We start from the raw sequence: 15,896 nt of genomic DNA on the forward strand, positions 1-15,896 counted from the left end.
TATATATATATATATATATATATATATATATATATATATATATATATATATCTTACTATATTATTATACAAACCTTACTATTTCTAAAAATAGATTAAGACGTTCAAATCATTAAGCTAATAATACAACCATGTGATGCGATACATGCTAATTTGATTTTGAATACCTTATCATGACCAGCTTTATCCTAATTTTTCTTAAAACATCGGAGAATGATTCAAATCAGGAGACTCATTCAAATCACTACCTCCTTTTTCGTCAATGAAATCCACCACTGCACCATCCGTCTAAAGAATACTCTCTCTCTCTCTCTCTCTCTCTCTCTCTCTCTCTCGAACATACTTTATCCCACCGCTCATTCCTCCGACTTCTGGAACCTTCTTTACCGCCTCATTACTATTGCTTTCAATTTCATCTCTCAAACCTATCTATCTTCAACCCCTTATTGGACCGGCCAACTCAGATCAATCACCGCTTCCACCTACCGTCTTGGTAAGAGCCGCCGTCGAACTCTTCTGCCATCGCCATAGCTCACCACTATGTGTCCACAAAAACCCTTATGCACACCTCCGCGCCAAGCCGCCAACCATTTTCGGAACCATCAACGACAACACTATCCATCAAACCCTAAATCGTCCCTCTTACTCCCTTCGACAACTGTGCGGAATGAAACAACCACTCACCGACGACTCCTTCTCCGCTGATGTTCTTCGATTTTGGTTAATTTTCTTTCTCTGTCTTTGATTCCGCCATCGTCAGTTCTCTGTTTGTTGTTTGCTATGACCACCGGCTGCTTCAATTGGTTTTCTCAGATAAACCCTAACCTTATAAAATTGGTTTTCTCTGGTAAACGCTAACCTTATAACTTCTTTACAAAATTGGTTTTCTCTGGTAAACGCTAACCTTATAACTTCTTTACAGAACGTTTTGTTATTTTTAAAATACGTTTTCTTTTGGTTTAAATTGGTTTTCTAAACGTGTTGCCTCCATCAGCCTAGGAAACACGGAGAAAAGAGGGATAGAAAGAGGAAGAGAAAGATGAAATTCGACTTCAGGTAACTATATTTACTTCATTAATGGCTTTTCGTTCATCTGTTTTATTTTTTTTAAACATTATGGCTACAGCTCAACGCTGCAGGGTCTTTTTCTTATATAGGGTCATGTAGTAAAGTTGTTTGATCCATGTTTTCTTAGAATTACATTGACATCTTTATTGCATGCTATATTTCAAATTTCAAGTGAGATTATAACTTAAATTGATGTTAATATTCATCTGCTTTCTGTGAATCTCACCTATCTTACTCACTCAGACCCTCACGATTGTTGCAATCAACAAACTGAAAAGGTATTTTTCATATTTGCTATAATTAATTTTCCTTTTAGAAATGTTTAATCTCACTCAACCTTTACTTTGTAATAGCTTAAAGTAGTTTGTTTTTAAAATTTGTTCAACAAGCTTTCAAAAGTCAGTTGTGGTGAAAGTATTATTGGAAGGTAAATGCAGACTAAAAGCGGCGGTGGTTTGTTGTGTTCTAAGGTAGACTTTTTAAGGTATATTTTGGTAGAAATCTCAAATTACAATGTTGCAATACACAATAGTAATATATGATTGTGGCGGTAGTCCTGATTGTGTGTGTTTAACTCAAATTTAATGTTTCTGTCTTTTTCATCACCAACATATCTTCCGGTCGTGACTTTCCAATATACACAACTGATGATTGATTGTTTGCCTATTTTTTTATTCCAAATACTAACTGGAGCTATCCATCTTATCATCAGGTTGGAGTGGCTACTTTTGACTTGAGTCTAACTTTATTTCTCCTTTCTGAATACATTGAAACGAGCAATTTATATCATAACACAGAGACAATCTTGTACTTCTACAATCTAATGGCAATTAGTGTCCTTCCTTACAAGCTAGCACCTGATGTCATGGTTGGGGTATCAATACATTAATTTGTTGCTATTTTTCAGGTTTCTTTGAAAATTCAAAGGGTAAAAACCTTTTTACGTGCATTAACTTTTTTATTTTATTTTATATATATTTAAAAAAAATTGAATTTTTCAAAGTTGTTTTAATTTATAGACCCGCGTTGTATATTTTTTTATAACCGAAGAAGAAAGCAAAGAGTAAGAGGCATTACCACATCATGTCTCTCACATACATATGGAGATGGTAACAACCCATAACTTAAAGTATGACCAATTAACCCCTTAATATTGTGGTCTGATCTGTTATGCCCCGGTATCATCGGATCAAGGAAAATGGTGGTTGAAATAAGTGGAATCATACAAAGAAAAGATGGTCAAAGTCTAATATTGGTTCAGATCGGTTAGGACGATTATTACCTTAGATTATGGTATTTCTTTCTTTACTTGGTCGTGTAGGTGTGGGTGCATTAGTTGATCAGTAGAATTTTTTTCTTCTTTTTCTTGATGTCTAGGTAATTCCAAGTTAAAAGCTTCTTTAACTTCTCACATTATCTAGATTATTGAGTGTCAAGTGAAGGAGAAAAGTAAATGGTTCTCATACTTTCATACAATCAAAAGAGCCAAAAATTCCCCTTATCCTTTGTTAAATACCTACCTTTGATATTCAAATGAGTTGATATAGAAAATGATTTTCATGAGATGAGACTTTATTTTGTTTAAGTATAATGTTGTAAGAAAACGATATTCATAAAAAAAAAAATTACTGAAAAATATGTTGTTCAATTAGGGAGAGCACATTGAAATATATATTTTAAGTTGGAAATTTGAAAACTATGTTCAAATTAGAAAAAAAACAATCTGAAATTTTTTTAAACTTAATTGTTCAACTTCACGATGTAGCATGTTATTGGATTATATGGGAAATTTGAATACTTTTTGATTAAACTCTTAACTATGTAAGATTAAACTACTTTAATTGGATAAAGTGTGTTAATTATGTAGGATTAATCGATACACTTACAATCTAGATTTATAAATTTGTTTTTATTAATAGGTTTATATTTCCTGTTGTTAATAATCATTGTAGGGATGAGCATGAGACGGAACTGTTACCAACCCGAGATTGCCGAATACCAAATTGGGTAGAAATTCGATACCGAGAACTGAATCGTTTCAAAAGTCTTGCGGTACCTGTAACGATATCTGTCATGGTTCCGGTTTTCGATACTAGAACCGAACAAGAGGAGCCAAACGGTCAACTTGGCCGTTTAGGGGCAAATCTGTCCAATGATGCTATTTCGTGCATAAACAGATTAGAGGTACATCATGTTATGTTATTACTTCACGATGGAAAAAACTCAACAGATGTAGTGAAAAGTTGTTTTGTATTTGTATTGAAACAAAAGTAGGATCCTATAATAAACACATCAACGAAAGTATGATGTTATTTCCTGCATAAACACATCATAGGTTTACCCTTTTTTACTTATATGTTCTAGAGAGATCATGATTTGTTATTACCTGTCATTCCCTAATTCCTTGTGTGGCTATAGACGTTTGCATTGAAATTCAAAAAGAATACCTCAAATTGAATGTTTGTGGCTAATGAGTTTATACAACATCCTATTTAGAAGATTGTTAGCATTTAATTACATTGAATGCAACATGGAACTGTTTAAGCTCTTTCATTTGATAGTAAATATTTAAATCAAAGTTTATAATTGTTAAAATGGAAAAAATATGTTAATTGACTTGATTCACATGTGACTTTTTTTTTTACTTACAAACACTCTCTCATAATTACAAAAATCCAAATATAAGATAATGCATTTTATAAGAATGAATAATGAAGAAATGTCAGTGTGTTAATTGAAGGTCGTGTCTAATGAGTTTATTAAAGACGTTTTCGTAAATAATAGTTAAAAATGTTAATGTGTTAATTTCATCTTTTTTTTTTTCTTCATGTAAACAAATTTAAAGATAGACAAATAAACACTGAATTGAAACGAATCGTTGAAACAAATTATACGCCGCCGCCGCTTTGCGCAGGTAACGACTAGTATATATATATATATATATATATATATATATATATATATATATATATATATATGGATTCAACTGGAACAAATTTCAAGTTTTTGGTTTGTCAATAAACATGTGGCAATCGTGTCAATGTGGAGAGCTTCATGCATATTAACAAACATACTTTGCAAAATGAATTCTGAACCCAGCACAATTATGAATTATCAAGTCCATAAAAACATCTATTAAAACTCATGTTATTAAAACAGATACCAGGCTAAACATCTTCAAAATTATCAGTGTAAGGCAACATTTAATCTGTAATGTAAAAGAACATGATTATATGCAGCACATGATAATTACCTCAATGAGCAAAAACAGTGTCATTTCTTCTAGGTGGTCTATCAGGAATGGATCCAGGCTTAAACTTTGAAGCCTCATGCCTAGCAAGTTCAGGAGGAACAGGACTGTTGCTCTGTGTCAGCATCTGCTTCAGATCATAAAAGACATCAGTATCATGAAGAGTCAAGAATGTTGAAGCTATACCCGTCTTCCCTGCACGACCTGTACGCCCTATACGATGTGTATACATTTCAATGTTAGTAGGCATATCATAGTTTATGACATAAGCCACATCAGGTATATCAATCCCACGCCCTGCAACATCAGTGGCAACTAACACATTGAATCTTTTTGTCCTAAAACCCTCAAGACTGATTTCCCTCTGCTCCTGTGACTTCCCACCATGCAAAGTTGTCACACGGTAACCTGACTTTTCCAGTGTCTTTGATACATGGTCAGCCGTCTTTTTAGTGTTAACAAACACAATGGCTGTTTTATCCACAAGTTCATCAAGCAATTTTTGTAGCCTAGGCATTTTCTCTGATTCCTTCACCATGATAACATGTTGTGTAATCAGATCAGTTGCCTTTCCTGCAGTTCCGATTGTAACCACTACTGGGTTCCTTAAGTATTTCCTGGCTAGCCTCTCTACAGCTGGAGGCATGGTGGCACTGAACATATAAGTGGTTCTGTAGATTCTTTTCTCATCAAGTTCTTCATCTTCATTCTCGGGTTTGAAGTTGCTTGATGGCATTGCGTCCAGAACGCCTACAACTTGGGGCTCAAAACCCATGTCGATCATACGATCAGCCTCATCAAGAACAACATAGTTACACTGGTTTAGAACAGCATAACGTCTCTCCAGGCAATCAATTAGACGCCCAGGAGTAGCAATGACAACTTCACACCCTTGTCTAATCTTGAATCCTTGCTCTTCAATTGACTGCCCACCAACAATGGAAACAACTTTGATGCCTAAATAATGGGCGAACTTGACAGTTTCTTCCTCAATTTGCTGTGCAAGTTCTCTTGTAGGTGCCATTACAACAGCATAAGGACCTTCGGCCTCATTTTCTTCACTTATAGGAGGGAGTCTGGTTATGTAAGTCAACATAGGAAGAACAAAAGCAGCTGTTTTACCTGAACCAGTCTCGGCAACCCCAATGACATCTCTTTGCTGGAGACCAAGAGGAATGGCAGCCATTTGAATGGGAGACGGGGTCTTGTAACCAGCCCTCTCAACAGCTTTCAATAGCTCATTGCTCAGTTTACTTTCAACCCAACTCCTCATAGGCCTGGGAATTCTAGAACCTTTGTAAGATATGTTGAAATCTTCCCTAAAGATCCTCCAATCTCTCTCTGTCATTTCCTCTAGTTTCTTCTCAGACCAGTGGCGATCCACTCTCATGTCAAATGTATCGTACATGTCAGCAGCCTCTTCCTTGAGTCTCTGAGCAGCAGCCTCTTCTGGCCTTTCCTCAATCCCATCCTTCTTCCTAATCTCGTCTCTCAACTCTTTTTCATTCTTTGCTGCTAACTTTTTCTGCTCTCTGCGATCCATACCGGCGCGGAAACCTCTTCCAAATAGAAGACGAGCCTCGTGAGGGTTTTGATAGAGAACGTTCATATCACGAGAAGTGTCCTCGGTGTTCTCCCAATCGAAGGAGAAACGGAACTTCTCGCTGGGTTTAATAACCCTTTTCTTAGGCTTCTTTGATCCCAAGTACTGCTCCTTGATGGCATCGAGCTCCTTTTCGCGCTCTCGCTCCGCAAGCTTCTCCAATCGAGCTTTTTCCCTAGCTTTGTGCTCTTCATCACGTTCTCTATCCCGGTTCCGCCGCTCAGAGTCCCGTTCCCTTTCTCTTTCCCTTTCCCTCTCCCTCTCCCGTTCTCTATCCCTATCTCTATCTCTGTCTCTGTCCCGGCGATCACGGTCACGGTCACGGTCACGGTCACGGTCGTAATCACGAGAAGAACGGTGGTTACGGGAAGCGTCATCAGACGACGGAGGGGGTTTAGAGGTGGAAGAATTAGGGTTGCTCTGGAGGAGAAGCTGTTCGGATCGGCGCTTCTGTTCTTCAAATTCATCTTGGCGGCGCTTGAGGGCTAATTGTTCTCGCTCTGCTTTAGTGAGAAATACGGGTTTCTTTGCCTGCAGTTTCTCACCAATGTCATCGGTAGAACGCTTCATGATTTAATCAAAGCTTCGAATGATTATATTCAAGGTTTATTGCTTCGCTTGGATGATTGCAGGGCAGGAGTTAGAGAAGGGAATCGATGCGAATGAAAAACTAGGGTTTGGGCGTCGTAATCCGAATTGGGGATTTGATCGAATGATATGTAGGTTACTATTACGTGATAAGTACGGGTCGAATCAATAAGTATAGGGCAAATTTAAGACCGTAAAATTGTCATGCTATATTAATAGTAATACTATAACTAGAAGTGAGATTATGTTAAAATGTCATACTATATTAAAAGACAGAGAGACCACGAAGTAGAGAAGAAGAAGAAAATGGTTATTGGTTGATTTATCCGGTTGAGTCATGATGTCATTACCACATCTTATACTGTATCTTTTGGAGGTGATGTACATAGTATTATCAATTATGACATAAGTTTAGACTGCGAACTCAACCATAATAACGCTGTGATGACCATAACATATGGTTTAATGGATCTTATTTTTAGAAATTACAAAAAAGTTAGGGATGTTTGGGATTGCTTTTTCAACATTGAAAACTATTGTGTGTAAAATTTTTTGTTGATTTATGGTGATAGTAAAATAAATTTTTAAAAAAATATTCAATAAATTTTTAAGACAGTAAAAATTAATAACAATAAGTTAAAAAATATTTAATTTAAAATGGTTGTAATTTTTTTATTATTATTAGCGAGAATGGTTTTAAATATGGTTAGGTTTTACATGGCTGTTTATAATTTTTTTTTTAAAGCTAATGAAAAAATTATTCTAAAAATGTTTTTGAGTTTGCCAAATATTTTTTTGAGATATTTTTTTTTTAAAAGCCAATAAATCAATAAATTATTTTGAAGAACAATTCCAAACACTCCTTTACTTTAACTTATTGGTTTTTTAAAGTTAATAAATCAATAAGTCGTTTCGAGAAACAATTCCAAACACTCCTTCAACATAAACGTCGTTAATTAGTAGGAGTCTAGTTTTTAATTTGGAGTCCTCATTTTTATTTCATTTCTTTTAGGGTTTATCTTTCAAGTTAGCTTAATAACTTGCGTAGGAATGTAATGTTTTGGTATCCTAGTCGGATTATATTTTCTCTTCTTTAAATAAGGCATCCTTTTGTTTATGGTGTTTTCTCAAGCATTAGTGTTTTTCCCTCTAATAACATTGTTATCCCCTTAGTTTAAAGGGTTTATCGTAATTCATAATTGTCTATCATATAGTTGTTTGCTACATCAAAGCTTCCTTAAATTCGATTATTTTTCTTAAAAGCTATAAAAAGGACTATGAGAAAGCATGAAATAAAAGAAACTAAGGTATGATGCTATGATTTGGTTATTTTTTTTAAATATTGTGACTTAATATAAAAAAATGAAATTACAATGCTTCAATAGAAATAAATGGGAGTATAATGCCATTATAACATCTTTTATCATTTCTTTCTGTCGAAGCAACGATCTTCCGGTTTTTCTTTCTCAAAGACAATAAAAAAATATGAGAGTATGAAAAAAAGGAAATTAAAGTAGGATGAACGATTTAGTTAAAATTTCAAAGTATAATGTCATAATAAGAAAAAAAAAGTAAAACAACAGGGCATTAATATAAATAAATGGAAGTTGATTGCTTTATATGATTATATCATCTATTGCGATATTTATCCATTAGAGCAACGTAAGTACTCTCGTTTTTTCTTAAAACCAATTTAACAAACAATTTCAAGCATATCTTTTATTTTCGTTTTTATAAAGTTTTTTACCTCTTTTTATAGCGAACTCACCAACTTTAGTTTTCATTTACATATGATGGAAAAGTCCCACCTTGAAATGGCAACTATCAAACCTCTTGCAAATTAAAAAAAATGTAAACCATTACATTATTTCATTATGAAAACAACAACATAATATTCATAAATAGTTAAGTAAAGTTGGGTGTAGTTGATTCCCTTGAAAACCATTAAATTTTAGTCGATTTCCCTTGAAAATTCTCTCATGGAAAGTAGTAAAAGTTAGGCTAAATGCAAGAAAGTATGTTGTCATTTATGGAATTAATCCATCGAGATCAACAAATTCCATTTTGTCGTGATGTGAAGTGATAGTTTTTTTCAACCAAATACCTTTTTTATAGTGGGCTAATTACACATTAATAAATAACCAAGTAAAATAAGTTCCCTTCAGCTAATAGTTTTCTTTCGGTAAATAATTTTTCTTTCAAAAATAAGTCTTTCAAATCAAAGTATCAAAGTGGAAGATGCAGGAAATCAAATCCTCTTCCCTTAGACATTGAGTGGATTTCGGCCTTCAATTTTTGATTTTCCATCTTTAAAGAAACACGTAAGGCCTGTTTTGGAGTTTAACTGTAAAGTCTTACAATTATTATTCATAAAACATCGAAAAGTATACTAATTTGATCAGAATTGGAGTTGTATACCATGTGTTTTAGGTGAAGTAAAAGTAATCAATGTTATTATTATTAGATAGATATGATGTTCAATATACAGCACAATATGCATAGAGTACAAGTATTGGTGTGTTGATGTGGAGTGGCGATGATGTTACAACATTTTTAGTGTGGTGCTGTCGGGTACAAATAATGCATCTAACACAAACCATTTTGAGGGCCATCAATTTATTATAGGACCTAATGTTAAATCAATGACTTGTTTTCTGGTCAAAAGTTTATGGATTTAACACCAAATCCTTTTAATATCTAGTACTAGTGGTAATAGTAATCGACATAATAAACGCACTCTAATAAGGCTTCACAATTATTCCTACATAATAATGCCTGTCTAGATACAAGTTGTTGTCCGCCTTCAACTTTAGCAAGACCGAAATCAGAAAGCTTTGCATTGTATTATTCCTGGTAAATTAAATCATACATACAAGAGACCAAAAGCCTACAATGCATTATAATTGTAGCACCAAACTTCAATTTCTTCCTTTATAACATTATTCTTTGAAAATTTTATCTAAATACAAAACAGTTTTTCATAGCTATAACCGGATAGATTTTTCAAAGTAAAAAGGTTAGAATAAAAAGATTTAGAAACTACAGTCCTATAATTACATAGACTTTTTAAAGTATAATTCACTGCATTTAGGGGTGCAAAACAAGGATAGAAAGTTACTCAACATTTTATTCTTAGTTAAATAAAGATAGGAATAACTTTTTGAAACTAATTCAAATTGTTTTTAATAACACATAGTCTTGAATGTGTAAACATTGTCCAGCAAAGTTGGTAAAAATATGAGAATCTCGTTTCCTAGCATTATTAAGTATATAGGTAAATGACTATAAACAAACTTCCTTCATATTTGTTTAATTTCCTCCTGTAATAGCATTGTACATTTACCCAATTATAGCAAAATCATACAAATACCAAAAAAAAATCTGGTTATTGTACCTTGGAGAGGCTAGACTCTCGAATTACTAGCAAAGTATTAGGGTTTTATTGTGTTCTCTTGGTATTTTGAGTGAATCATTGATAAGCCCCAACTTTTACTGGTTTATAGCCTAAGGGTATAAGGGTAGAATTGTCCTTTTAATTAAGTATCCATAGGTTGTTATCTGTGAGTGGGACAGGAATTGTGGGGGGCAACATTTTGTTGTCTGTTGTGTCCTTGGGTCCTTCTGTCTCAGTCTAGGTATTTAGTAGTAGAAGGTAGCTAAGAATTATGTTATAGAACTTTGTTCTTCATGGAATTATCTTAATATTATCAGGTATTTTTAGTGTGAGTGTTAGAATGTTTGAGTTATCTGATAAATTCAACAAGGGTCTATCAATCATTGAATATAGTGAAGCTTTTGTATATCTGTTCTTGTTTTGTTGATTTCATTCTATAAGTGAATTCATACCAATTGGTATCTCTCAAAAGTCAAAATCAACGTCAAGATGGGTGAGAACCTCCTTGATTGCTTGTGTTGTTTGTTGATGCCATTGGAGAACAACGAAAGATAGCTTGTTGAAGGCTGAAGAGGTTGAATCGATGCTTATCATATCTTGAATCACAAGAAAGTGTTTTATGGGTCAACTATCAGTTCTCTTAATTTTGCAATGATGGTTTATCCACCTACTTGTGAATGGTAATGGGGCTTAACTTTAAGTCTATTTTCCCTGTTGCTCATGGGTAACATAAGATCCCAACAACCAAAAACAAGAAAAAGAGATCCAAACAAGAATCAGAGGAACGACTTATACCATTGGTTGCATCACTTTTTGCTGGAGTTTTGAAGAGTTCAAGAAGGGAAATTTTACTAAGTAAATCTGTGGAAAAAAGAGTATGAAAAAGAAAAAGGTAGAAACGGAGTGAAAAGAAAAATCTCTAAGGCTGAACAAATGTTTCTGTAGCTTGTAGCCTTCATTTGATTCTGTCTAAGAATCTAACCTTGGACCTCTAGCTTCTCTTATCGTTATGTTCATCTCATTGAACAAAAGATTTCAATGGATGCAGAAACCAACAACCTTGGGAGATTGGGATGTGAGAAGAAAAGGGTTACTTGTAACTTTTCTTCAATCTCAGATATTTTATATTAATATTATACAGATAGAGTAGAGAGGGAAGAATAGAAGGAGTCAGAGAAAGGGTTCTGGGTATTACCCAATCAACTCATTTCTTTATGCTCTTCCCAGCTTTATCCTACACCAAAATAAATTTGTTAGAAAATTGATTATCTAACTATATACCAAAAGAACCATAAATAAAAAGATTTGATGAAAGAAAGGTAAGTAGGTAGGGAGAACGTTGATTCTTCTTCTCCTTCATAGCTTCAAGTTTTTGCTGCTCTTCCCATTATATCCTAAAAAAAATAGATTTGGTACAAGCTTAACTACATATCTTTTTATATTGATTGAAGAGAGGTTGCAATTTCATAATATGCATGGTACTATTCCTTTTTTTTTTTTTATCATTATATCCTTGTATAGTTTGCTAAAACAATGAATTGTTGCAGTATGATGCAATAAATTTTAGCCACAACTGTATTTTTATATTATTGGTGTATGACAATCCGAATTGCCCCCACCACAAAATAAGTTTGGAATTGCCATTGTTGGCATGTGTGGTGTGCTTATAGGTTTACATAAGGACATTATTGCATGTATAAGTTTTACTTTATAATATAGGAAAGCGATGTTCAATATTTAGGGGTACATCACATGAGTTTAGTATTTATACAACAGCCTCAACTTTTGGCAATGTCTATTATACTAAGATGACTCTATGTATTATGTAATGTCACTAAGGAACTTACTTCATGGAGCACTACCTTAGTACCCCAACTATTTGACTATTTGAGATGTGTAATGTTCAAGTGTAGAACCATTTATGCAAAACTGCAAATGCAATACTTACGTAATTAACGCAAGTGATGCCTTATTGCATCAATCGATGAATTTCAAGTAGAAAAAAATGTATAATATGGATTCAATGTAATGTATTCAACTGGAAATAGTTTCAAGTTTTTGCTTTGTTAATAAACATGTGACAATCGTGTCAATGTGGAGCTTTCATGCATATTAACATACTTTGCAAAACGAAATTCTACACCCAACACAATTAGCAAGTCCATAAAACATCTATTAAAATTTAAATAAACAAAATGATAAAGAACAGATACCAGCCTAAACATCTTCAAAATCAGTGTAGAGGACTAAAGGCAACATCAGTGAACCCAAAATTTAATTTCTAATGTAACAAAACATCTTTAAGCACATGACACTTACCTCAATCTCAATGAAGAAAAACTGTGTCATTTCATCTAGGTGGTCTATCAGGAATGGATCCAGGCTTGAACTTTGAAGCCTCATGCCTGGCAAGTTCAGGAGGCACATGACTGTTGCTCTGTGTCAGCATCTGCTTCAAATCATAAAACACATCAGTATCATGAAGAGTCAAGAATGTTGAAGCTATACCCGTCTTCCCTGCACGACCTGTACGCCCTATTCGATGAGTATACATGTCAATTTTACCAGGCATGTCATAGTTTATGACATGAGCCACATCAGGAATATCAATCCCACGCCCTGCAACATCTGTAGCAACTAATACATTGAATCTTTTTGTCCTAAAACCTTCAAGACTCGTTTCCCTCTGTTCTTGTGACTTGCCACCACGCAAGATTGTCACACGGTAACCTGACTTTTCCAGTTTCTTGGATACATGGTCAGCGGTTATTTTAGTGTTAACAAACACAATGACTTTCTTATCCACAACTTCATCAAGCAATTCTTGCAGCCTATGCATTTTCTCTGATTCCTTTACTATGATAACATGCTGTGTAATGAGATCGTTTGCCTTTCCTGCAGTTCCAGCTGTAACCACAACAGGGTTTCTCAAGTATTTCCTGGCTAGTCTCTCCACAGCTGGAGGCATGGTGGCACTGAACATATAAGTGGTTCTGTAGATTCTTTTCTCATCAAGTTCTTCATCTTCATTCTCGGGTTTGAAGTTGCTTGATGGCATTGCATCCAGAACCTCTACAACTTCGGGCTCCATACCCAGGTCAATCATACGGTCAGCCTCATCAAGAACAATATAGTTACACTGGTTTAGAACAGCATATTGGTTCTTCAGGCAATCTTTAAGTCGCCCAGGTGTAGCAATGAAAACTTCACACCCTTGGCTAATCTCAAATGCTTGTTCTGTAACTGGGCGTCCACCAACAATGGAAACAACTTTGATGCCAAGATAATGGGCGAACTTGTTAGTCTCATCCTCGATTTGCTGTGCAAGTTCTCTGGTAGGTGCCATGACAAGTGCATATGGTCCCTCAGCCTTGTTTTCTTCACTTATAGGAGGGAGTCTGGTGATGTAAGTCAACATTGGAAGAACAAAGGCAGCTGTTTTACCTGAACCAGTCTCGGCAACCCCAATGACATCTCTTTGCTGGAGACCAAGAGGAATGGCAGCCATTTGAATGGGAGATGGGGTTTTGTAACCAGCCCTCTCAACAGCTTTCAATAGCTCATTGCTCAGTTTACTTTCAACCCAACTCCTCATAGGCCTGGGAATTCTGGAACCTTTGTAAGATATGTTGAAATCTTCCCTAAAGATCCTCCAATCTCTCTCAGTCATTTCCTCTAGTTTCTTCTCAGACCAGTGGCGATCCACTCTCATGTCAAATGTATCGTATATGTCAGCAGCCTCTTCCTTGAGTCTCTGAGCAGCAGCCTCTTCTGGCCTTTCCTCAATCCCATCCTTCTTCCTAATCTTGTCTCTCAACTCTTTCTCGTTCTTTGCGGCTAATTTTTTCTGCTCCCTGCGATCCATGCCAGCGCGGAAACCTCTTCCAAACAGAAGACGAGCCTCGTGAGAGTTTTGATAGAGAATGTTCATATCACGAGAAGTGTCCTCGGTGTTCTCCCAATCGAAGGAAAAACGGAACTTATCGCTGGGTTTAATAACCCTTTTCTTAGGTTTCTTCGATCCCAAGTACTGCTCCTTGATGGCATCGAGCTCCTTCTCGCGCTCTTGCTCTGCAAGCTTCTCTAAACAAGCTCTTTCCCTAGCCTTGTTCTCTTCATCACGTTCTCTATCGCGGTTCCGCCGCTCAGAATCGCGTTCCCTTTCCCTATCCCGTTCCCTGTCCCTATCTCTATCTCTGTCACGGCGATAACAGTCACCGCAGACGTCGGCGACAGAGGGTTTTCGACGAAGAAGAAGGACGACAAGGACAGAGGGTTTCCGACGTAGAAGAAGAAAGATCGTAATTTGGGAGACCCTAACTCGTTTGATACTCGTTATTCTAAAACCCTAACTCGTCGGATCTGAGAATCCTAACTAGTCGCTGCCCTTAGTTAGCCAAATCTTTGGTCTGCGACGGTCTTCACGTTCGATGGAGAAAGATAGAGAGAGACGAGGATCGACAGAGACGGAGGCGGAGGTGGCGTTTGTCGCTCGAGTTTCCAGACAGAGCGACGTTTACAGATTTGGACAGTGTTGTAAAACTCGCCGAGTTGGCCGATTACTCCTCCGAGTACTCGCTACTCAGCCCCTTACCGAGGCGAGTTACACAATCCCGAGTACTCCCCGATCGACTCCTTACTGAATTGGGCAGTATTGTAAAAATCAATCAACTCAGTGATTAATATGTATAATATACTTAATGATTTATTATTTAACACACACATGTGATTATTACTACATATATATCTTAAATTTTCAGTAATTACTCACGAAGTAAGACCATTATGTGTTTTTCAGTTTTTGTGTAATCACATATATCTAATTTTGTTATATATTTCAATCAACTTATGATTTGGACATATATAATTTCCTTAAAAATATTTCTACATGAATTACCGAATCCGAGTACTTCCTGAGTACTCCCGGGTACTCCCGAGTACTCGCTACTCGGTAGTCGGTCGAACAGGTACCGAGTAACGAGTTCTACAACCTTGGATTTGGACGGAGGCGATGAGATCGAAGATTGGAGACGATATGTTGAAGATTTACCATGGTACTAGAGGGTGTGGTTGAGGTGGGTTTTCTGGTGATAGATCTGAAAATCGAGCTACATATTGAGAAGATAAACTGAGAAGGGGGTGGTGCTGTAAACCGATCCTGACTATGATGGAGAACACAAACAGATCTGGAAACAGATGGAGAAGACGAACATCTCTAAAAACAGATGGAGAAGACTAACCCTAGATATGATTTCTCCTTCTGTTTTCTCCATCTCCATTGATAATCGACGAGTTCAACAATTTGTTATGGGTGTTTTTTTTGTTCATCTGGACTGATTTTCAGGAAGAAGAAGAAGACGGGTACGTGTAGAGAGAGAGGGTGAGAGAGAGAGAGAAATTAGTTTCAATTTTCTTTTTATTTATTTTAATAAAAAAATTAATAAACTTAATAAAAAAACTGAAAAAGAAAAACGTAAGGGCAAAATTGTCATTTTAAAAAAGTTCAAAGCAAAACGGACCAAACTCGCAACAAAATGAAAAGTTTGGACCTCTGGTGCTAGTCCAAACCTTTTTGGACCAAAGTGGCAATTTTCAGCTAACCACAGGGACCATTTGTGCAGTTTAAGAGTAAATTACACATTTGGTCCATGTGGTTTTCCTTAATTCCAAATATTGGTACTAGTATTGATTTTGTAACATGATAGGTCCTTATGGTTTGTTTTTATTGCATTGGATGTCCCTCAACCTAATTCCCGTTTATTTCCACCATTAAAGAGAGGCATGTAGCCCTCACGTGAGTGCAAAACAATCATTTCCTTTTGGGACCATCTTAAGTACAATTACAAGGCATATAGAAGCTTCCTTACCTATCCTCTTCATCTCTTTCTTCCTTTGTCTCTCTTTATAACTGCTTCACGAAGCTATTTCAGGGTTCCTTAGGTTCATGAATGAACTCCAACAAGCAGTTGCAAATGCTAAAATAATGCAAGTATT

The 15,896-nt window shown here is 35.7% G+C and overlaps 2 protein-coding genes and 1 long non-coding RNA gene across 4 annotated transcripts; 1 reads left to right on the top strand and 2 right to left on the bottom strand.

The window, feature by feature from the left end:
- Window positions 1-586: 586 nt before the first annotated feature.
- Window positions 587-1,552, top strand: LOC145162376 (uncharacterized). 2 transcript variants are annotated; one of them, XR_013739065.1, is made up of 4 exons: window positions 587-846; window positions 994-1,055; window positions 1,311-1,345; window positions 1,457-1,552. It is a non-coding gene; the product is annotated as an uncharacterized LOC145162376 (long non-coding RNA). The 2 variants fall into 2 exon arrangements; XR_013739064.1 differs by lacking the exon at window positions 587-846 and having other exon boundaries at window positions 877-1,055.
- A 2,602-nt stretch (window positions 1,553-4,154) lies between these two features.
- Window positions 4,155-6,763, bottom strand: LOC145165907 (DEAD-box ATP-dependent RNA helicase 21-like). Its single transcript, XM_079084825.1, has one exon. It carries the CDS (start codon window positions 6,488-6,490, stop codon window positions 4,322-4,324), a length of 2,169 nt encoding a protein of 722 aa, XP_078940951.1. The 5' UTR covers window positions 6,491-6,763; the 3' UTR covers window positions 4,155-4,321.
- A 3,500-nt stretch (window positions 6,764-10,263) lies between these two features.
- Window positions 10,264-13,953, bottom strand: LOC145165908 (DEAD-box ATP-dependent RNA helicase 21-like). The gene is made up of 2 exons (XM_079084826.1): window positions 12,222-13,953; window positions 10,264-11,296 (listed from the first exon to the last, which is right to left on the bottom strand). The coding sequence occupies exon 1, from the start codon at window positions 13,831-13,833 to the stop codon at window positions 12,253-12,255; it is 1,581 nt and encodes a 526-aa protein (XP_078940952.1). The 5' UTR covers window positions 13,834-13,953; the 3' UTR covers window positions 10,264-11,296; window positions 12,222-12,252.
- Between the last annotated feature and the right edge of the window lie 1,943 nt (window positions 13,954-15,896).

Source organism: Lactuca virosa, chromosome 3 (assembly GCF_052849685.1).
Source record: "Lactuca virosa cultivar CGN04683 chromosome 3, Lactuca_virosa_CGN04683_v6, whole genome shotgun sequence".
Taxonomy (NCBI): Eukaryota; Viridiplantae; Streptophyta; class Magnoliopsida; order Asterales; family Asteraceae; genus Lactuca; species Lactuca virosa.